This window comes from Lissotriton helveticus, chromosome 11 (genome assembly GCF_964261635.1).
Source record: "Lissotriton helveticus chromosome 11, aLisHel1.1, whole genome shotgun sequence".
Classification (NCBI taxonomy): Eukaryota; Metazoa; Chordata; class Amphibia; order Caudata; family Salamandridae; genus Lissotriton; species Lissotriton helveticus.
In genome coordinates, this window is record NC_136072.1 from 114,504,554 (window position 1) to 114,528,615 (window position 24,062).

Genomic DNA, 24,062 nt, shown 5'->3' on the forward strand with positions numbered 1-24,062 from the left:
CGGCATACCCCTGTGTTTTCCCTTGCGCCGAAGCTTAAAAAGCTGCCTAGCGCTAGCGCAGGCATCCTTGCATCTTGGTTGACACGGTGCCTGCGTTGCAAGGATGATTGTGTTTGTATAGGAAGGGACACCTTCCTGCACAAATACAATTATTAATGGTATTTTGCTCCTTCTATGTGTGCTGCAGATAGAAAGAGCAAATAAACAAGGAGAAATAAAAGTGTTTCTCCTTGTTGCACCATTCTAACACTCCCTTTTCAAAGTCATTAGTTTTTGATGCTGTCTCAGATTTACAGATCCTTGTAAATCTGGGGGTGTCAAAAGGCAAAGGGTGTTTTGCATAGGAAGGCCCACAGCAACAGCCATTTCACCACCTTTTGCAACAAAAAAGAGCGGCAAGGGGGGCCATATTTACAAGTTGGGGAGAAGCCACGCAAAGTGGCTTAGCGCCACCTTGTAAATATGGAGAAGGGCATTGCGCCACCGGTGTGTCAGAAAAAGTGATGCTCGGTGGTGCAATGCTCTGGTTTGTGCAACCACAACACCCTACAACTCAGCCAACTTCTTCCAGTTCCTACCCGACATCCACAAGCCATCACCCTCGCTGAAAGGTACCTTAGCATTCTACTTCAAGCAAAAACTTAACTCCAATACTGCCATGTCTGTAAGATTTCAGTTTCTACACACGCGTAAAATCCATTTTAAATCCCATTCCACAAGTAAAGGTCTTTCTATGGAATGTGTGGAGTGTTGTGTGCACTATTTACAAAGAAGAGAACACAATGGTTATGATCAAAGTCCACTGGATGAGGTAGTGGCTTACTAGGGTACTTTTCTTTGTAGGCTGTGTCTGTAGTTTTTGCTGGCATAGTGTCTGTCTACTTAGATTCAGTTAAATCAGAATTGAGAAGAGTCAGAGGATGCGCCCACTTTATGTTCTAACCAGTAAAATGGTTGCCCATTGCCAGTGTATGCATTAGATGTTTGTAGAGTATGATATTGTGATGGCATGCTCTAGAATGCAAATCAGCAAATTAATAGAATGTGCTGTCTGATGGGTAACGTCTGATGGGTAACGTTGGGACGGGTCCAACCAATACGATGCTCTTTTAATGGCTTTTGTGGTTGGGATGCAAACAGAGTGGAGCGGTGCAACAGTTGCGCATTCGGCTTGTGGCTGGTCTGTGGAAAGCACAAGTTACAATCTGTATAGCCTTTGCCATTGTTTTGTATGCATGAGAAAATATGTATTGGTACATCTAGAGTCTGTTTCATCGCTAGCACCCTTTGTTGTGCATTCGATTTGTGGTAAATGCGGGGTTACACATTGTCCACTTTTTGCCCAATTGTAGTGCGTTGGTTGGGGAGGAGAATGGTGTAGTGTAGCTCCTGGACTATGTTCTTCTGTAAAAAAAAAACTGGAAAATAGCTGTAATTACCACAGAACTCGGAATTCCGATTCAGGTGCAATTCCCTGTTGGCAACAGAAACGGGATTTACATGGTGTTCGGAAAAAGGGCCCATTTGCCTCATTTTGCCTTTCATCTTAGCCTTGTCAGCATATGGGATAAGCAGGTGCCTAAACGCTAGTGTTTCTGCTGAACCTCTGAAGTGGATTGAAAGCAGAATTTAAACTTTCCCAGGTGGCAGCACCCACGTATAATACTGAAGGACATATGTAACTCACATACCTGAAATCAGTTAGGTGAAATACTATTCCTACACTATATTTCTTTATAACTCACATACCTGAAATCAGTTTGGTGAAATACTATTCCTACACAATATTTCTTTATTCGCAGGTTAAAATTATTGTTACTTGACCTACCTGGTAATGTGAATGTCCCATCAGAGCCGTAAGCAGCCCAAATGACAAGGGCATAGTTCTCTGAGAGATTGGGCAGATCACTAGATTCATTTCTAGTGGGTGGTTACATCACCTGTTCCAAATGACCCAACACATTTTCTTCGATTATTAAGTAGGAAAAATTGAAATCTTGTCCAGATATGAAGACGGGACTCATAATGGAAGGAATACGAAATGTAGTGTGCAAACATTTGCAGCTCAGTCCAAATCTCCTGGATTGTGGGACATATAAATGGGAGTGTATGATAGTTTCTGAGAAGCTCTAGGGCTGGTTTGAAAAATGCACCAACAGGGATATAGATTTTCCCTATATAAATGTCAGTCTGTAGACAGGAACACTGCAGTTTCTTTTGAGAATTCTTTGTCGCCCCTGCATAAGAACAGAAGAACTATCCTTAGCAGACCATCTCTGACTGAATTGTAATACCAGATTTCCCTGAATTTAGCGTTCTGATTTATCTTTAAAGAAAGAAGTTCTCCGTCTAGCTGAAATCACTGACTCCCATAGACTTCTTATTGGTGCTGATGAATGTAAAAGTAGATCGTTAAAAGAAAGCTATTTTCTCAAATTTTCTTTCGTGGCACTTTCTCAAACATTTTGTGGTTGTTGAATAATATTATTTTTTAATTAAATTGGTTTTAACTTTACATTATGTTTTCTTTTAACTGTTGGTCATTGTATTATCTAGCTTCTGCCAAAAAGCAAGTCTTGAGCTTAGCCCATGCAAGGGGTGAGAATAAGATAATTAAGGGATATATTTGGGATATTTAGGGATATCTTTGAAGCGTTTTATGTGGGGGTTAGCTATGGTACATTAAGGGGCATTGACCACTGCCTACCCCGTAACGTGCTTTGTGAGATTTTACAGTGGTTGTGTGAAGTGGAGTAGGTACGTCGGCACAATATGTAGGCTGAAAGACCCAAGAAGTGTTTGTTGAGTCTTTGCAAGCTAGTAATACAGGACTTTGGAAAAAACAAAGAATTAAAAGACCTGTCTTAAGTTATTCTGTGACAGAAGAAACCACTTAAGGCGCCAGGACGAGATTGGTGTCCCTGTGGATGCCCAATTTCTTTATCGTATTGAAAGGGCGATGGTAGAAACTATGGAAAACCAAGTTCCATCTTCTTTGTCTTGTTTATGTTTACTTGAGGTGATTCTGAGAGACCTAGCTATTGACTTTGAGTTGGCATCCACTCAAACAATGGTGAAAGTGATGGGGTTTTGGAGACTTAGATGATCATGTGTGTGACATCAGCAGATCTTTAGCAGCTGTGTTCTGAAGGCTGGATTAGGAATTACATGTGCTGAGCTACATATTGAACACAGTAGCTGTAATGATAAACGTCACCAGGGATCTGTGAAGATGATACATCCCTGACATTTTTATTTTTTCTTCTTTTTTTTATTTTCATGGTGTGCTCCATGACTGGGGAGGCCTTCTCTTAGTTTACCCATCCTGTAGTCTCGAGATGGTAAGCCGCTCTTAAACCTCTTACCAAGGTCATGGCTGCTGGTGGCATTTATTCGTTTTTCGGGTGCACTAATGGGAAGCTTGATTCCGGTCCAGGGAAGACATGTCTTGGCAGTTCGGGCTGGACTGTTCCCATGAGGCACAGGGTCAGACTGATTTGCATATGACCATGTCTGAACTGGGGTGGCGGAGTGAGCTAAAGAACGGTGATGGATTAAACCCAGATCAGTTGACTGGGGGTGAGTGTTTGTATCGTCAAAGCTCCGTCCATCATCACCTTTGGTTTTTCGATGATACATCCCTGACATTTTTATTTTTTCTTCTTTTTTTTTATTTTCATGGTGTGCTCCATGACTGAGGAGGCCTTCTCTTAGTTTACCCATCCTGTAATCTCGAGATGGTAAGCCGCTCTTAAACCTCTTACCAAGGTCCTGGCTGCTGGTGGCATTTATTCGTTTTTCGGGTGCACTACTCGCATCCAGTGTTCACGTTCTCTGGCCTCCCCAAGTAAATTACATCTGGATACCTATGGCAAATGAGACTCTTTCACAATTCCCTTCAGTGCACCTATCATTAGCATTACACTAAGATGACAATGAGTACTTTTTCACAGTGAAACCATGAGTGCAAAATGAAGAAAGGCTCCTCTACATATCTCTTCCCTATGGTTCCTTTGTGGCCAAGTCTTTTCTGAGCGGAATACATATGGAGAATGTAATTGCCCAGTGTCACTTAGGCACCAGCCCTCATTGTGCTGCCCTTCTAGGAGAAGAGATATGGATGTTGCCCTTTCCTAAAGACGTAAACTCTCCCCAAACAGAGTTGGTTGGAAACACAAACTTTTAGAATGTATTGGCACTGACTGAGAGTGGGCTGCTGTCCAAATGCCACAGATTGCAAATATAAGCTGGAGCTTCTGCCCAGTATAGCAAAGATCTACACCAAATATGCTTGCAAAGACACTGCTGGCTATAGTGCTTCCTGAATGTGGAGCATGTTTGATTAGGCATTTCCTCAAGGACAGCTCTAAACCTGAAACCTTGCTAAAGTTCTGCTAGCCAATCCTGTTGCTGACCATGCTGTGTGTAAGCACCCAGCCATTCCAGAGCCCTTTGACGTGGACAGAGAATCATAAGAAGCACTCTCTACCCTCAGCTTGAGGATGAGTGCCCCAGAAACTATCATCTACAAGTAAGACTGAACTTTGTGGTGAGTACACTTGGCAGGTACAATCGCTCACTATATCAACTTTTGCATTTGTGCCTTTATTTATATTTGAACCCTCCCTCCTACTTGTCCTTTCATAGAACCCACGAGCTCCACTTAGTGTGGTTTATCGTAAGCAAGGGTCCATCTCCAGCCTAAAAGGGCCTGGTTACCAGAACAAATATCTCTGAGGCACATTTGAACATCCTTTGACATTGGACTGCAGTGTAGCCTGTACAGCAGCCATTGGCTTACCTGCTAGCTAAATTCTGCAACTTCAAAGGTCGTCTTCCTGGCCCAAGGGTGTGCCAGTGTGCCTTTGAGCTAGCTCACAGACAGATTGCCCCTATGTTTTAGTTTTTTCTTTAGTTTTATATAGCGCAAACTAGACCCAAAGGTATCAGAGCACTTTACATGAGCACCAGTTTTGTTACAGATGGACACGTACATTTTTGATAGGCACGGGGAGATTACGTGATTTTCCCAGCATCACAGAATGTTGAGCGTCCCTGCTGAGACTAACCCGGTTCCCCAGCTCCGAGGTTGACAGCCCTAGTGGTTTGGCCACATTCTCTCCCCAGATGGCTCAGACAGCTGTCTACTATCTACAATCAGTTGCAAGGTCTGACACTTTTACTGTGGAGCTGGTGACTAACAGTTGATAGACCCACCATTCCATGAGATATTCATTTTGCAAGGGACTAGCAGAACCTATCCCTAACCTGGGAGATAACCATATTTTCACACTTTCATAACTTCAATCCCTGAACACTGAGACACTTAACTCTGCTCCTGCAGGACCCTCTTGCATTGTTATATTTGGGTAAGCTTTTCATCATTTAGATATTATTTTTGCTACATATGTTTTGTATTTTATAGTACGATTAAATGAATGTTCTTCATAAAATAAATCCTTCTTTAACATTCTCATCTTTGTTGCAAAAAGTATAATTGTGTTGTATTGTATCTTGGCTCAGTTTTCACACTGCCGCCTTTGCAAGTTTAAGGTTGTGCCTGTAGCGCAAGGATCGGGTAAAGTCTTACAATAGGGGTGGAGCGGAGCTAACAGAAGAAAAGGATGGATGGGAAAAGTAGCAATGAGAAAAAAAATACACAAAAAAGATCAAGAGCGTCAGTGCTAGGCCTATGTTATTAATTCAATGATGACAAGAGAAACAGTTTCAAATCCACAACATCCAGTGAAAAAGGTAACCGACAGGGTTGCACCTATGTACTGGATGGGGTGGAGGGCATGGAGCTCATGGCGCAGACTAGTATGAACAGTACCAGCACACACAACATTATACCAGCAGCAAGTGCCAGGCTACCAACAAAGCTTGGAATGATCCAATGATTCAAGAGTAAGTTTAATTATCCACTACCTTTGTATCTAGAAGCGCTATATCACGGAAATAAGAAGGCTAAAAATAAACAACGAAGAAAGGTGATACTACCAATTTCACTTTAAAGGCTATAAAAGCCTGTATGCGGGGCTAACAACCTGCTACACTTAAAAAGCGGAAAAAATATATCAATAGCATGCTAAAGTAACTAGAAACCTCATGTTCTCATCACTTGAAAGACCATGACATATCCATGGTCAGGCACAAAACCTCTTTGATAATGTTTTGAGACAAGCTACTGATGGAAATCTAATCATTGACAGGCACAAGTCAATCAGAAATATTTATAACTTACTGCCAATGTCATACAAAAGACATCCTCAGAAACATCATGACCTTCCTCATTCACCTTTCAAGTGAGCAGGTGTGCAGCTGAAGGCCAGGCCGAACACCTTTTACAACATTTACTGACGGTGAATCAGAATGTCTGAAACGCGATACATCACAGCCCCACCAACCTCAGGACCACTAGCAAGAGGGGCATCAAAGAAATCATGGAAGACAGTTCAGATATATAAATAACAACAAGAGAGGGAGGGAGCAAGGCACTCTTGTACCCCCTGTACGTCAGTACTTAACAACAAAAGAGTGACTGATGGAGCAACCTACAAGAGGTCGCATTGGGCAAATAGAAAAGAAAAAGGTGAAGAGCAATTAACATAACCAGTGTTTATAAAAGGAACCCTCACTCACTGAGCATGTCAAGCAGGACAGTTCAGATAACTAGCTAGCTAGAAATGTAGCCCTAAAGCTCTCCTTCTCAAGAATTACATAAAGCAAATCATTTTTTGTGGTGACTAATCAAGGTCCACTTGAGGAATCTCTAAAACCACACAAATAGTACTCACTGCCTTGTGACCAACAGTCCATTTGTGGGATGATTCTGAAAGTGCTTATATGTTTACTTTGTGTTACTTTCTCTGCTACATGGACATCTTGTATGGTGATGCTATATGAACATTCTCAGAATCATGAGGCTCTTGCTTCCTTGCATAACGTAAGAAATGTTAAGAAAAATAAAAGTCTGTTCACATAATACATGGTATCATTTTTTAGCATTTGGAAAGACAATATGAAGGGAGGATGTGGAACCGTTCAAAGCTTCAAAGATTTATATGTGTTAAGCCTTTGTGCTGAAGTACTCTCCGCTCAGGAGATTTCAATGACTGGTTCAACAGCGAGGATGCTCCTTCAGAGAAACTAAAATGTCCATTAAATTGTCTGAGGGCCCCATACAGAAAGAGTTTGCTGTGATTTACTCTTATAGTACTCCTGACTTAGTCTTGGAATTCAGTAGTAAGCAAGGAGTAAAAGATGCGCTTAATCCTATTAATAACTTTGGGAATCAGGCCCTAAAGTTTGAGATGAGTGAAACATTGGTGCAAAGAAATGGGACAGAAATTCGCATCTATGGACTTTCCGCTGACTACCACAGCTTTGGATTTAAGAAGTGGTCCCATTTACGTTTATCTCTTTGGGATCGCATCCAGACGATCAAAATGGCCACAGTGCCATGTTTCAGTTCCTTTTTCAGAATGATCCCAGTGGGTGTCCTGAGACACCTACTTCTGAAATTGAATACGATGATCAAGGATTACGTCTGGGATGGACAGAAACCCTGCCTTGGACTCTTCAAACTGGGAGGTGATACAGAGTCAGGAAGCCTTTGTCTACTGGACAAAGCCTCTACTAAAAAGCCATTAATTGGCTCGTTTCGCCTATTTCTTCTTGAGAGATTTGAAAACCCCAGACTGGGTCCGAATAGAACAGGGACTCCTGGACTTCTATAGAAAGCTCTAGCCCCTGGTGAATGCACCTCTAATCCTCTACTACAGAAGACGTTCCAGATCTGGGACTTAACACACAAAAACCTTAACATACACGCTTATCTACACAAGAAGGCCTAAATATGGGACAGAAAAGCATTTAGAATAGGTGGCGTGCCAATTCACTAGGGACTTGGCTCACCAAAGAATCCTTAAAGTGGCCAACTGCTTCACAGTGGGACCTTCAAATCGTTTCCCTCTTGCCAGGAAGAATTTCACCTCAACGCAAGTCAATTTTGGCGGTACCAGCTACCAGCAGAACTGCAGCCGCTGCCACTCGCCCTCCCTAGGTCTGCTGCTGTGACTATTTACACCTCAGGAGTTGCTATATTGGAGTGGTCTCAAGAATGTATAAAACAATATCCCTCTGAAGGATAAGTGGTGTGAGGCTAGCCAAAAACTACCCAGATGAGGACTGGACGGAACTCCCGAACACCCACAATAGAGGTCTAAGAGAGGTGTGCCTAAAGCGGGGTTTCTTCAAACTCCTCCAGGGTTGGCATTGGTCCCCATAGAGACTATGTTGAGTCAACCTGGCCTCCAACGCGGCCTGCATATTCCAGGATATATTGTGCACCTGATCTATGTCTGTGACTCCTTCCAAAGCAACTGGACCCAAGTTATAGACGCCATGAACACTCCCAATGCTTGAACCCTGCTTCTCAATCCAGAACTAATCTTTCTTCTTAGCTTTAAAAGAGATTATCTGCCACGCCAAGCAGTGGATAGACACGGCACTCTCGGTGGCCACCATGGCCATTCTGAGAAGATGGAAGCAACACTTTCCTCCGATGCACACGGACTGGATGCGTAACATGGTAGTTGCCGCCTTCCATGATCAGACCATTTACTGCTTTCAGGGCTAGCTAAACCTTTACAAGGACATGTGGTACCCCTTTCTCCGACAACATAAACACTACGGTGAGGTAGGACCCGGGGGAATCTTTAAAGACCAAACTCTGTGAACAGTCCCCACAAATACAGAACAACAACAGGGTTCCAGAGGGTCTAGGGGAAAAAAGTAAGTTTGTAGTGGGCAGGAAATCAGCCAAAACAAAAGACCCTGGACGGACTACAAAAAAGGTATACAATGACAACTCAATGGATGATCAAAGATACCCATCAGTCACCACTCGAAAACCGCCCTTCATCATTTGGGATTTTTTGAAACCATCCATGCGAGTATGTGTTATACAGACGTGAGGAGACCAGATGGTAAATAGTTCTCCTCCGCTGAACAAGCAATGGTGTGGTCTACCACTCTCTGAGACTAATAAGTGGTGAAGCGTGGTGTGACTGGGGGGGTGCAGTGCAAAGAACCAAAACTATAACGTGAAAACATAGTAGAAAAATGTGTATAAAATTGGATAAAGGAGCATAGAACAAACTTTATTGGGGTGATGCTCGCTTTGCCAAATTAAAAAAATTATTATATAAAGACAGTTTGAGAAATGCGCTGTCTAAAGATGGAACTCGGCCAACATGTTTCAGCAATATATGGACATAATTGTCCTTGCTTTCTTCAGGTCCTCATAACAATCGAATGCTACTGCAAAGAAATTTATAAATCATAAGTGACAATATAAAACAGACAAGTACAACAAATCACCTGCAGTCTCCAGGTGAAGAGTCTTGTCTTAGCTCACAGCTAATGTCGTTCACATAGTCTGTGAGACGTGAAGACCTCACCCCACCTGGCAGTGGCTCAGGATTAGAGTGAAGCACCGCTCTAACCGTCGGTACTCCTATGCCGGCGTCTGAACCGGGAGACGCCGGCATAGGAGTACCGACGGTTAGAGCGGTGATTCACTCTAATCCTGAGCCACTGCCAGGTGGGGTGAGGTCTTCACGACTCACAGACTATGTGAACGACATTAGCTGTGAGCTAAGACAAGACTCTTCACCTGGAGACTGCAGGTGATTTGTTGTACTTGTCTGTTTTATATTGTCACTTATGATTTATAAATTTCTTTGCAGTAGCATTCGATTGTTATGAGGTCCTGAAGAAAGCAAGGACAATTATGTCCATATATTGCTGAAACATGTTGGCCTGGTTCCATCTTTAGACAGCGCATTTCTCAAACTGTCTTTATACAATAATTTTTTTAATTTGGCAAAAGAGCATCACCCCAATAAAGTTTGTTCTATGCTCCTTTATCCAATTTTATACACATTTTTCTACTATGTTTTCACGTTCTAGTTTTGGTTCTTTGCACTGCACCCCCCCAGTCACACCACGCTTCACCACTTATTAGTCTCAGAGAGTGGTAGACCACACCATTGCTTGTTCAGCGGAGGAGAACTATTTACCATTTGGTCTCCTCACGTCTGTATAACACATACTCGCATGGATGGTTTCAAAAAATCCCAAATGATGAAGGGCGGTTTTCGAGTGGTGACTGATGGGTATCTTTGATCATCCATTGAGTTGTCATTATATACCTTTTTTGTAGTCAGTCCAGGGTCTTTTGTTTTGGCTGGTTTCCTGCCCACTACAAACTTACTTTTTTTCCCCTAGACCCTCTGCCACCCCTTTCTCCGACACCAACCTTGCTGACTGTCACTGCCGCTTCTCCCCCTTGCTCCCTCTTCCCTCAGTAGAAGCACTGCCCGGAGCCGATGTGACACAATGCTAGGGTCTCATGAAGCTGTACTCAGGTAAGATTGGTTCATGTTTATGGTGTTGTACTTTTTTATATGTTCCTCATGTGCCAAATGGTTGACTCTGTATCAGTTAGTCTCCCTTTGTCTTTTCTTTGGACACGTAGTTCCCCCTTGGCTGTTACTTGCTTTTATAATGTAGTATGTGTTCTCTTAACTGCAGTCTGATTTAATTAATTTTCAAGTTTAAGTCACTTTCTTCTTCTACATTGTACTGGATTTGAAAAATATAATAAAGGATTATTGACAAAAACCTTCAGTCAAAGAAAAAAGACATGGACCGCAAAAGAAATACAGTTCAAAAGAAGGAAATGCCTGGTATACATTTCAATGGGCTAATCAAAAACAAGACCTGAACAAATTGCTTTGGCAGGTTTCTGTCTCAAAAAAGCATGTCTCCATTTCAATGAACAGTCGCTGCTTCAAAAAAGGAAACTCCTGACCTGCAGGAACATTCAAATAATTTCAACAATTTTTAGTACAATGTATACTAGCTGACATGACCATCCCAAAACATATCTGAACTGCAATATTTTAAATACAATCAGGAACAACCTCAAGTAAACTAGTCGGATGGGAAAGGAATGAAAAATCTATTGATCTAGGAGTCTATGGTGGTCTATGGTGAAGAAAAAACTGCTACAGCTGCAATTTGTAAGAGGCAGACCTGGTTCTGCTGGCAGAAACTCAGCCGAAATGGATTGGGAACTGTGTGCTAAGTGGGGTGGTAGCTTTACCAGTTTATAGCAGTCTCTTACTTTGCCGATTACCAGATAACACCCATATTTGTCTCTTTACATGCATACACATAACATTATATTTGTTATCATTATTTTATAAGTAAACAATGGAGTAACAAACAACTTGAATAAACTACGTTTTGATATTTTAAAATACACACTTAACGACTTATCATAAGGTTTTGCTTTTGTCCTATTCTTCACAGTGACCAAATCCATTCAACACGGTTCAATTTGACATGTTTTGTCAACTTCTTTCAACTTTGTCTTATTGCGCATTGCATAAACAGATAGTAAATAAGTGTTACCAAGGCATTTCAAGTTTTTAATAGTAAAGAAAAGTATTATACCTGTTGAAAGTACAACTCAAGGGCTGTCAATAAATCAGGACAGTCTTCCGATGCATCAACCAACATCTTGTTTATGGATCTGTTAAATTCTCTCAAGTCACGGAGTTCTATGTCTTTTTCTTCTTTTGTTGCACCTTTGCTTTTCTTAGCTGATCGAATTTCTTTAACCAGTTTAGCACACTGTTTTAGGATGGAATGTAATTAGTATTCAAAAGGAACGAAGGAAGTACAAATAATTATTTAAACAAGTATAGTTATCGGTCTAAAAAAGCATTTCTCCTCCATTGTCAACTCTCCTATCTTGGTTTTATGAGGAGTTTTTTTGTCTGAGCTTTTAAATCTGTTGTCTGCCATCGTTGACTCAACTTTGCTAACAATGACAATGAAAGCATGGCTGCCTCCTTTGTGAAGGAGGTAATTGGCAGGTTCATGCATCTATAAAGTATTCCAATTCTAGAGAATTCCTTCATCATAAAGTGCCTACACAGACCTCGAGGGATACAACGTGTTGGGGATTATAGCGTAAACAATATATGGCCAAATGGCCTACTGCACCATTCATATTCATTATATGTGACTTTATCTCATCAATACCAATTATAAAATTTCTCAGAGCTTAATGGGATTTGTCCTACAAACCATCCGCAAGAGTAACCATTCACCGAAACAGTTTTGTGAACACATTTGCTCAGCTGAGGATCTGCTCGGTAATCTCTATCCAGGCAATAATGTTTCTGAAATGTGGTCAATGGCTCACAAAAATGAAAAATGCAACTGCTAATGCGAGGGCAAGAGGTGAAACTAAAATACCAAACTTTAATGAAAATAATAGTGAGAAATAAATATCTGAACTCTAGGTCATAGATAATTTTTCTGCCCATTTTAGAAGCAAGGATTCCTAAGACCCTTTAGTTTCATACCCAAAGCAATTCATAGTACTCTGATGAAGTGCAGGTGCACGAGGAGTCTAAAACAAAGGAAAGTCCAAAAGAATGCATTACTTACCTTTTGGTAACGCCATATCTAGTCGAGACTCTATCTAGCAGCAGATTCCTTACTTTAGGATGATCCCCAGGTGTCAGACTGGATTTGGAAACTTATTCATGAGCAGTACCCCTGCGCGCTGATAGGTGGCGTTGTTTGGCTCCATGTGGCATGGTTGGCGACATCCGAGCCGGTAGGGACATGCGCGGTGTTTATATAGACGCCACCCTGGGGCGCGGACGTCAGTTTCTTTTTGCGACTTTCGACACCAAAAGCATGGGACGAAGAACACTGACAACTGAAGTGTATAACTAGTGTCCTAAAAAGGGGAACAGCCCTTAACTCTAAAATCCATTGGCACGGAGGGAAGGATGGGTGGATCAGTAAGAGTCTCTACCAGATAAAGCGTTACCGAAGGTAAGTAACTTGATCATCTGATTGAGAATTCTAGCAGCAAATTCCTTGCCTTTGAAAAGATACCCAAGCAATACCTTTCCAGAGGTGAGTCTGCGAACATAATTTAAACCAGAAAGTCCTGCAAGACTAGTGTTTGGTAAATGTGTGCAGCTTGGCCCACATTGCTTTCTGGCTTTACCACTGCTTGCTGTATTTAAGGTTTCTTTGTATCTTGCCTATGCGTGTGCCATTAGGGTTTCTTTCCTTCCTCTTCCTCAATTCCATGTGTGAAGTTTGGCGCACCCTGTCCTCTTTGCCTTGGAGACGTTTATGTCTTGGAGACACTGTTTTGTTCTTTTATAACTGCATTGCTCTCTTGTTCCTGTGCTTCTATACCTTTCAAGAGGTGAATCTGCGAACATAATTGAAACCAGAAAGTCCTGCAGGACTAGTGTTTGGTGAATGTGTGCAGCGTGGCCCATGTTGCTTTCTGGCTTTACCACTGCTTGCTGTATTTAAGGTTTCTTTGTTTCTTGCCTATGAGTGTGCCATTGAGGTTTCTTTCCTTCCTCTTCCTCAATTCCATATGTGAAGTTTGGCGCACCCTGTCCTCTTTGCTTTGGAGGCGTTTATGTCTTGGAGACACTGTTTTGTTCTTTCATACCTGCATTGCTCTCTTTTTCATGTGCTTCATCTCCCTCCCTTTTGGGTATTTTTCTGTCTTCTCTCTGCACCTTTCTTATCCCTGCCCACATAATCTCATTTTGGTGTGTATGAATTCCCTCACCCTGTATTCCTAATCTCCCTGCAATAGTGCATCACATCTATGTCCCTTCCAGTAACCATGAAGAATTATCAGTTTAAACACATCCTTCCTAGTTCCCAGTAAAGACACACGATTCCCAGAAAGAGCACATCATAACAAGTTATTGGGAAGCATACACCCTTGCCAATATCCTTCTTATCAAACATCATTACCAGTTTCAAGTAAATCCAAAACATTATCTATTGCCAGCTGCCAGATATTCAAAATGGTCTGTGGGCACAAAGACTTCCTGATGTGAGCTTCCAGCACAGGAATAGAACTAGAAGCAATAGTATAAGCTTATCTCACACACTCAGAACAGGTAATGCACAAGTACCAGCTGTATCTACATACGCACACACCCAAAAAATAGGTGGAGTGGGCAAGAGTAGTGTATTCTTCATGCTCGTGCTCTCACATACCCACACCCACAGGGATAGGTAGCAGCAATATTACGTTCGGCAGAATTTTGGTGCGCACTATGATCCAGGTGGGTATCCTGGAATTGAGCAGGTGTGCACCTAGCCAAGCCTAGGGCTTAGTGAGAGTACTCGAAAAGCCAGGTCTTCAGCTTGTTGCAGAATTCAAGAAGTGAAGAAGAGTCGCTTATGTGTAGTGGCATGTCGTTCCATGCTCTAGGAGTGATGTAGGAGAAGGCTCTGACTGCAGGATGTTTTTTTGGTATATGTGGGATGTGTGCAAGTATGAGTCTGGACGATCGGAGGTTTCTGGAAAGTTTGGGAAAGCAGATGCAATTGTTAGGTATGCTGAGCCATTGTTAAGTAGTGCCTTGGTTTAGGGATTTATAGAGCGTATGGCTACCAGCATGCATCCCAGCGCTATAACAGGTAATGACAGCTGTCTGGAGTGAGCGTTTAGGGGAACAGACAAGCTTTCAGTTTCTTTCTGAAGGACCGTTCGTTTTCAATCAGTCGCAACTTTGGGTCCATACTATTCCAGAGTTTGAGCACCAGATGTGCAAACGACCTTCCTTCCCACCTTGACCTCTTTATTCTTGTAGTGGTCATCAAAAAAATCGAGCCTGATCTGAGACAGCGGTGAGGTAAGTAGGGGGAGATCAGAGTTCGTAGCATTGCTTGGCCTCTCCCATACATGGCTCTATGCGTCAAGCAGAGAGATTTGAACGTAATCCTGGTCTGGACTGGTAACCAGTGTAACTCTTTCAATGCCGCTCTAGCTGACTGATTCCTAGGTATATTAAGGAATAGTCTAGCTGCCGCGTTCTGTACAACTTGTAACCTATCGCTGGCGTATTTAGGTGACCCAAGGTATAGCGAGTTTCCATAATCAAGTCTCGATATCACCAGGGCTTGTACCACTGTCCTTCCTGCGTTCTCTGGGAGAAGGCCAAGAATTTTCCTGAGCATCCAGAGGTTACCAAAGCATGTACTGGCCAGTTTTTTGGCTTTTGTCTCCAAAGTTAAGTTATGATCGAGCCACATCCCCAGATTTATATGGAGCATTTCGGGGTGGCCCCAGTTTGCTGGCAATGGGATCTCTAAGAGAGGGTTAAAATTGCTGGCCAGGATCATAAGCTCGGTTTTGTCCCCGTTCAGCTTAAGACTGCAATCCGCCATCCAGGTTCCAATTTTTTCCAAACACGGGGTCAGTTGTCCATGGTTGGAATTAAGGGAGTTGGCAATTGACACTACTAACTGTGTGTCATCGGCATATGACACAATGAAGAGTCCAAACACTTGTACTATATGAGCCAGCGGGCACATATAGACATTAAAGAGAGTTGGATTCAAGGAGGATCCTTGAGGTACTCCCCAAGGGGCTGAAAAAGTGTCTGAAAGAATGCCGGCCTCCATACACTGAAAAGATCTGTCGCTCAGAAACGAGGCCACCCACTTGTTCAAATCATATCTCCAATTATCAAATTCTCTTTCACTATGTTAGTGTGGGCACGGAGAACCCCCCAAAAGTTTGCATCCCAAAATAATACCTTAACTGTAGGCCCACAGGTTGATGAATCAGAGACTACATAAGGCAAAGTGTTGCTGTGATAAGGCACACAAAACTTATCAATAATACAGTCAATTAAATAAGGGCCCACTAAATGATTGTGTTCAATATCATTAATACAATTTATTACAAAAATTCAACGGTGTGACACAGAAATCATAAATGAAGGTTCATAACATCAGTGCCATGAAGACTCTCAGTTAATAGGACAAAATCAAAATAATTAAAGTCTCAAATGAGAGCAAAATAAAGGAGAAAACGGACAGTACCCCTAGCATTATCAGAAAAGTCTTAGGAAAACTATGTCTTTCCACCTAAGTCAGGGGTTATATACAAATTCTGCATAGGAAATCATAGACTTCTGCACACGCATTATGGTGTGAGCAAAAGAATCACATCCTCAGCAAATTAGACCACAATTTTATAAAACATTGCCTTAGCATATTAGCACTATCCCACAACATGAATATTGATTCTGCCTACTCTATGCTAATGTCACCCGTAAATGGCAGGGCAGACTAGTTACATGAATAACAGATTGCTATTGTGAGTGAATGAAATACAGACCGCGAGTGGTAGGGTCTTAAGAAAGGCAAAGTATTCTTTGAGACCAGAAAGAACAATGTTAATGGAAATAAACAAACTTATCTCTGCTTGACTGCGTGCTACAGAAATATGTAACACTGTACATGTATGGGGAGACATACATTTTGAACAAAATGGCTAAGGGACTAAATTGAGGCCTACTTAACATAAGCCAGAAAAACCACACTTTAGACTGTCATAGCTAATTTGTTTCAAATGCATTCGCGTCACGTACATGTACAAATGAGGATAAATCCACAGTCTGGGATTGGTTAATAATACACAAAAATATAAAATGCACAAACCACAGACTAATTGTCTCCAAAATTGACAAGGACAATGTCCTAATGACCAGCTACCCAGCTTTCACACTCTTTCACTCTACCTTTCAAGTAGCCACTTTCCTGAATATTGGTTAATGCAAATTCAGCCACATCATTTCCTCTTGTACAGACACCACTATCCACCATGCTCTGGCACTCATCAAATGCAAATTACTCTGCATAATCAACAAAGCCATGAAGCTGAACTTACATCGTCTGTAGCATCAATCTTTTGGTACTAGAATTCCCTAAGCACTCACAATGGTAACCTAAAATGGGCGTGATCCCCAGAGCCCAAACAGCACACGCAGCAACAAAACTTACCCTGGATAAGAACTTATTCCCAGTAATACATTTTAGACAATAATGAATATAAAAGAAAATTACGTTGATATGAAACGTGTGTGTCTGTGTCTGTCATCACAGACCTTCTCTAGACTTCGTTTCACTGTACTTACCTGTTTCAATACTCTTTCTAGTTTTTGTTTCTGCTCTTCTATTTCTTTATTTAACTGTGTAGAGTGAGCCACCTTCTCATCAACCACGTTTTGAATTGAAGCCTCTTCTTTCAACATACAGTCAAGTGTATTTGTCATGGCCTAAAAGAAAATATTAAGGCGTTAATGTTATTATTTTTTTTTTTTTTTAAAAGACCTTTATTGTCGGAAAGAAACAGTACACAGCGTTCTGCTGACAACCCATCCGGGCCAGCCGCACATTATCAAATTCGTAGCACGTGCACGGAAAGAAAGGAAACAACACAGCCATTTGGCCGACAACCCGGAGGTCCGGCGGCGTTGAAACGATTAATACTGTAATTCGTGGTCATGCGTGCATTCAGCAATAAAAGGATACAACGTGAGAAAAAACTACTGTGAGTCTGTAGGTCTTCATTTTCTTTTATATGCTCATAATCTAACTTAAAGAAGAACTCAGTGCTTTGGGAGTGCTCATCAGCGACCGTCTGCTAGTCATGGCTCGTCAGAACACTTGCAAGGCATTTGAAGGATAAGGAGACATCTCGTTCCCTAGAAGGGTGCCGGAGTGCATGTAGGAGAGATGTAGTCGCACAGTGTCACAAGCGTGGTTGTCATTGGGGAGTAGATGACATGGTCAGCTCGTTAGGGATGCCAGGCATCCATTGTCGAAGCTGGGTAGTGGAACTTCAGCCCTGACTGGTGACCTCTAAGTCCCCATGGCGTGGTACGTATGATAAGCAGTAAGGGAGAATACGGTCTAGGGGTTAGGGGGACCAAATGGTCGAAAAAACAGTTGTAACAGCAAACAGGGAAGCATTTATGGAAGGAAGAGGGGGAGCGGGATGGAGGTAGCCATGTGGTGGGGGGGGAGATATCAGCTATGTGTAGGTGGCAAGGTGAGCGGTAGGGGGGCCGCCTGGGTGTCAGACCCACGAGGGCAGGTATAATTGAACAGTAGTGTTCCGCCCATAGGCAGCAGGAAGACCCCTATCCAAATTAAGGCGTTAATGTTATAATAGTGAAATATAAAATGTTTTTGCCAAGCGTGTGATCCAATACTGGCTATTTCTATGATGACGACCAGATTTATAATAATTCAGCAGGGCATATTGATTAATCTCGAGAGTACTGTCTTCTCATTTTGAGTGTCAAATCTATTAAAAAGAAAGTATTCGTTTTCAGTAAGGTTATTATTAATGGTTAGGTAAACGTATTTGGTTTTAAGTCGTTTCTTCCATTTTATTCAACCCACTGAAGTTATTTTCTTTTCTCCAACTCGATATTTAAAGCTTAAAAAGATGCAAATACTCAGGACCACAAACCCCTGCTAATTTGCATTCCTGCACTGACAGCAAGGTGAACTATAGTCATTTGTGAGTTGACAGCTGATGTTAAGTTTATGCATGTCTGTTCTCTGAATTAATATTAATGATCAACGCAGCATACTATTAGAGAAACAGACATTAACTTTTTCAAGCAGCACCTACACCACACACCCAAGCAGTGGTAGCATAATCATTAATGTACTGCAATTTTCTGCTCATGTGTAAGACTTCCTAAGTGCTTATTTCATAGAAAAGAAAATCTTTGGAAAAAGAACTTTACATTTATGTCCAAAGTCACAATTCATAATTGTGTTAATGTTCTGAAAAGAATGATAAATCATGAATCAGATTAAATAATTTGGTTTGAAATGTGGGTTGTATAACTCAAAAGATTTGAAAAAGTAATTACTGAGACAACACCCAGTAGTAAAAGGGAATTCAGTTAAAAACATTTGAAGCAGATAGTTTTGATATCAAGGTTAGGACGTTTATGAGTTTCCTGTTAAGGGTAGAGATGCATTGGCTAAAAAGACGGAAGAAACATTTTAAATATTTTCATTCAGTGTGAGCTGAAATTTGTTGCCACGTGACAATGCACTGTCTGACTCTAAAGCTTTCGATGAAGACTGGATTATATATCTACCAGAGCCAAAAAAAAGGACAAGGCAAATGCCATTTAAATAATACAGTAAACAAGCAAAAATCTGCAGCATCTCACACAATCTCAGAGTCCACAGTACCACTTTGCACATCACCATCCATGATGCATTGACAAACAAATGATGCAGGCAGTATTTATAAAGCCAATCCTAAAAAAGATGTGCTAAGTAACTAGTAACTTTAGTTTGCTTATGGAAGTGGAGTATAACATTTAAGAAGTCATAAAGCTATTATATTGATACACTATGCAGCCATTTCTTTTTTTCTTTATTTAAACAATGGTGAGCCAAATCACTGGTTTTGATGATCTAAGCAGATACGTTGATGTTAATGCACAATTTTCTACTGTCAACTCTCTTAAATATGGATTTAATTACAGTCAAGCCTCACCTCTAAAGTGATACAATCCTAGCATATTTAATCACAGTGATTTAATGACAATCACAGTTGAACATAACCAAACATTTAACAAATGTATAGGCCTTCCAGTATGCTTGACAAATGCTTTGCTATGCCTCCCTGCTGAGTTTTATATGCATTACTTTTGACGCGGCCGGCCCGAGTAGGGTTGTAGGCTTATCGCTGTGTTTCTGTCACTGACAAGATATTCCCACTCGGGGGGGCCTCAATAAAAAGAATAGAACATAAAAGGTATTAACAAATGTAAGAATGCATTAAAAAAAATCTAATTCAACCCATTCTCGAAAGCTCAGAAAAGTTGGCATCCTTGCAGCAATCACCGGTTTTACTCTACACTCATTCTAGTACAAGGTATTTATATCCCATGATTTATATTCTGGACATACCAATAAACAAGAAGATATTGGCTGTTGTATTCGAAAAAGGGTTGTACAGAAACATTTAAAGACTGAGTAATAATAGCAAAGCGAGCCAACTTAATCTCCACAGGGAAATCCCCCTTTTGTTACCTGGATGTCGTCTTGAAGCTCCTTAATTTGTCTCCGCTTGTATCTGAACTTCTCTTCAGCAGCTCTTTTCTGTTCCTCTAATTTAATTTTCTCTTCATACTCCTCACCTGCAATGCAAGGTCATCACTGTTACATTTGAACATTTCATGGCTAAGAACAAAATATATTTAGAAATGTACATTGATGTATACTCATTCACCTGGATCAAACTATTTTTTCAGATAAGAACAGTGTACATAACTGACCTATGAGAAACATGACAAGGATTATAAAGCTATTCCAACGTGACAAAATGAAAAAGCATTTGACTTGGTAAAATGGTGCTGGCTATAAATGGTTATGGGAAACATGGGATTGGAAAGATATTGGTTGAGGTGCTGTATAAAAAATCCCATGAGCTTGGTAATTGGTAAAAGGTAATTGATTCATCGATGATTGATTCATCGAGGGACCATCAACAGTGCAGTTGTCATCACCGGTGCGGTTATGATCGAAGTGGTCATCGTCAACATCGAAGTCATCAGAAAAGGGAGCCACGGATCTTCTCTTAACAATGATGATGGGGCACTGCCTGTCAACTGGGCTGTCGTCTGATAGTTACATTTTCATCAATGGAAGGGTCTTCCATAGAGTTGCCACATTTCCCAAAGAAAAGTACAAGCTATTCATGTTTTAAGATTCCATAATGGTTCTGGCATGATTCCGAAATTGAACATTATATAAAATCATCTGTATTCACTTTAAACATGGCTTTGTGTTAGTGTACTTTATTAGTCAGGGATAATTTAGGCCTCTGTAGAACACATTTTAAAGTGATTTCTTCTTAGGTTTACAGTTTAAAGCATGTACTGATAAGGGGCAAAAATACCAGCTTAAGATGATTTTTATACTGGCTGGAACATAAAGATATTGGACATGCCAGTAAAAAAACTGGCCAGAAGGCAACCCTAGTCTTCCTAGACGAAGATTTGGGCAGGACTACTGAAACGGTATCATAGGAGCTGGATTTTCGTACCACTTTGAATGCAGGTTGTTCCTAGCATTTTCCCAATGACTTCTATGACAAAGGCTAGATTTTGTCCTTTGCCAAGGTGTATGTTGGTACTTCTAAAGTAAATTGCAGCTGAGAAAGCTGCACATGCTTCCTTTTTTGTAACAACTGTGTGGAAGTGCCTAGGGTAGCACTTGTCAGAGAATCAGACACAAGCATGGGGCCATCCTCTTTGGAAGGTGGATTTTACTTCTTCTCCAGAAGACAGAGAGCCAACCTCCTTTCCCAGTCCTTAAGTGTTGTGGACGGAAAGGCCTTACAGATATCACATCATTAAGCCTTGTGTGAAGAATAAAGACACTGAATTCACTGACAGTGAGGATAATCAACAGAACTTGAAGAGAGATCTTTTTCCTATTTCTGCCACAGTGACAGCACGGAACAAATCCTAAAACACAACTCAGTTTCTGGAAGCTGAAATTAGAACCAGCTGATGTTCAAGGAAGACCAAGTGGAAGTCTAGACGGAGCAAATGTATGGTCAAAGATAGGTAAGAGCAGAGACCTTCTTGGGGCTACTTCACACATATCTGAGCTCAGACCCTTCACCTCCTTGTCTAAAATGTGGGTTGTCTCAAATTAGATGGATGTGCTAACAAACACTATTGATGTGCCTACGGCCATTTTAACACAGTTTACTGATATTCTAATTTACTGGAGATTCGCATCCTGACAATGGACATTGACTCATGTATGGGCATCTATGAAAGATCCAATGCTGGAGGAGTAATACTCTTCTTCAAACCAACGAGAACAAATGCATTCCAGAGCAGTAGAATTGTTAAAAAATACATAAAAAATAAGTCTTGCCTACTTGTTTCAGTGACTTTCTTAAATGACTTCTTGTATGTATCATTGCAGCTGTTTATTACTTGCAAAGTATTTTCCAAAGCTCGAATTTCTTTTTCTGCTTTACGGATCTTAGCATCTAGCTCGTCTCCTTCACACTGAAGTTCTTCTTTTTCCTGGGCAGCCTATACAAGAACAAAAATATAGTTGTGTTAAGAAATGCTGTGTAATCGGCATGTTTTATATTAATCAGCAAGTATAAAAATAGTCATAAGATGTTACGAAAGACAATTCAATGTGTCAACTGAAGCTCAAAATGTTTTGCCATTGGCTAGCACCATGCAGGTATCTTGAGCCACACAAAAACAGATCAATCAAATAAGTTAAAAGGGAGTTACCATTTGAATGTGGTCTAATAAAAGAAGATGGAGACAATTCAGAATGCAGGTATCCAGTTATCCAGTTAAAAATCGGTATACTTTTATCCACAGTGCATAGCAGTCCCTATTGTGAGTTAAATGTCCTGGAAAGCTATGGTGTAGCTACACTTATTGTAGGAAAAGGCTCCTATTAAATAGTATTTTAAAATGATACAGGCAAGTTTTAAAACCTACCACCCATGAATGGAATTTGCATTACGTTGTAATTTCTGATAGGTCAAGAAAAGAAGAATATAGCAGGGTAGTGCAATGGAATTGCAGACACTGTAACTATTTTTGCTGAGTTACAAGCATACAGTAAAAATTGTAATGCAGACTAGAATAACAAAAATGTGACAGCGTGTTCATGAATACTTAGCAAAACAGAACATAAAGGGAAATTGCATGAGCAGATTTAACAAACTATCATTGATACAGCCCAAGGGCTGCTACTTTTTCAGAGTGCTTCAAAATGTATTATTAGATTGCAAAACTTGCATGCCCTCTTTTATTAATGCTCAGGCAGCTAAAACAACAAATGGTACTATATAGCATAAAATGATGGTACTACCATGGTTTCTCTTTTCCATTAGACATTTTTTTTACATTACAAATAGGTGTTTGTGCTCATTAAGGTTTACATCTGGGCCCTGCAAACATTTCATACACGTTTGGCACCATTCATACTTGGATAGCTCTCTAGCTTTTTTCAAGGATAATCACTAATTTGTTTTGCTTCAATTGTGTTCTGGTTGGGAAAAATTATTAGGGTAAAAACAGAGTCCCCTACCTTGCTATTAGACTTATCACCTCATCAGGGAAAACAAAGACAAAATTAGTGTGCCACTTCATAAGATGATAAAACGTAAAGTGCAATTGGAATGCGTTTTTCACGTTCTCAACGTTTGTACCTATAAATGATAAGTAGATATATAAGTGCTCTGTGGGAAAGTATGGGGGTTTGGGGTGTGTGTGTGTGGTTTACACTAAATGATAATTTACATACATAGTGCACAATACAAATTTAATTTCATTGAGTCTACTAGTATGGGAGCAACACTAACACATTCCATTTCGGTCTGATAAAATCATGCCCGGATATTGGACCACCACCAGCAGATAAGAATATCATCCCACATAAGGAGAAAAGGAGGTCGTGTTACAGAGGTGTTACCAATTAAACAGCTATCTGCTCGAGATGATGTTAATAAACATCACCCTACACCAAAGCAATAGGAAAGACATAGACTAGAATCAATAACCTGAAAACTCAGCCCCCCACTTGTCTAGCGCACCTCAGACCAGAAACAATGACTTTAAAAAAAAAAAGCAATCTAAAAAGCAATTGCTAACCCCACATTACGCATCACAGGAACCACAAGATTACTTAAACAGAGGATATGTCCTAAACCTAATGGCAGCCATCCCAAAGTTAAATCACCTGTCCTAGCCGGATCTGCTAGCAATAGAGTTCATTAATCGAGGGGGTAATAACCAAAATGAGAAAACACTCAACTTGGAGGACAGCAGAGATCGCCTCACCAATTCTAAAGGCCACACCGCAGTTTGAGGCTTGGGATATAACACTTTCAAAACCCACAAAGCAATGCTACCCCTCACCTCTTCTACACTGGCAAAATATTAAGTCTGACAAACCTGGTGTAACCCGAGTTCATTCAGTATTACAAAGTGCAAAAGGTAAACAAGGTTCGAACGAGCCAAAGCTGAAGACATACAAGAAAAACCATAAAGATTCTGGCAGGACCAGGATGGACATAACAAATGTATGAGGCACTAGCAAAT

At 40.9% G+C, this 24,062-nt stretch overlaps 1 protein-coding gene across 1 annotated transcript in view; it reads right to left on the bottom strand.

Moving 5' to 3' along the window:
- The window catches only part of CCDC39 (coiled-coil domain 39 molecular ruler complex subunit), a 220,803-nt gene that overhangs the window by 33,916 nt on the left and 162,825 nt on the right, over positions 1-24,062 (bottom strand). Inside the window, exons 15-18 of the mRNA XM_078666498.1 lie at positions 21,866-22,025; positions 20,002-20,108; positions 17,067-17,207; positions 11,527-11,706 (exon numbers count right to left, since the gene is read on the bottom strand). Coding sequence (XP_078522624.1) covers positions 11,527-11,706; positions 17,067-17,207; positions 20,002-20,108; positions 21,866-22,025 — 588 coding nt within the window. The remainder of the gene's footprint in view (positions 1-11,526; positions 11,707-17,066; positions 17,208-20,001; positions 20,109-21,865; positions 22,026-24,062) is intronic.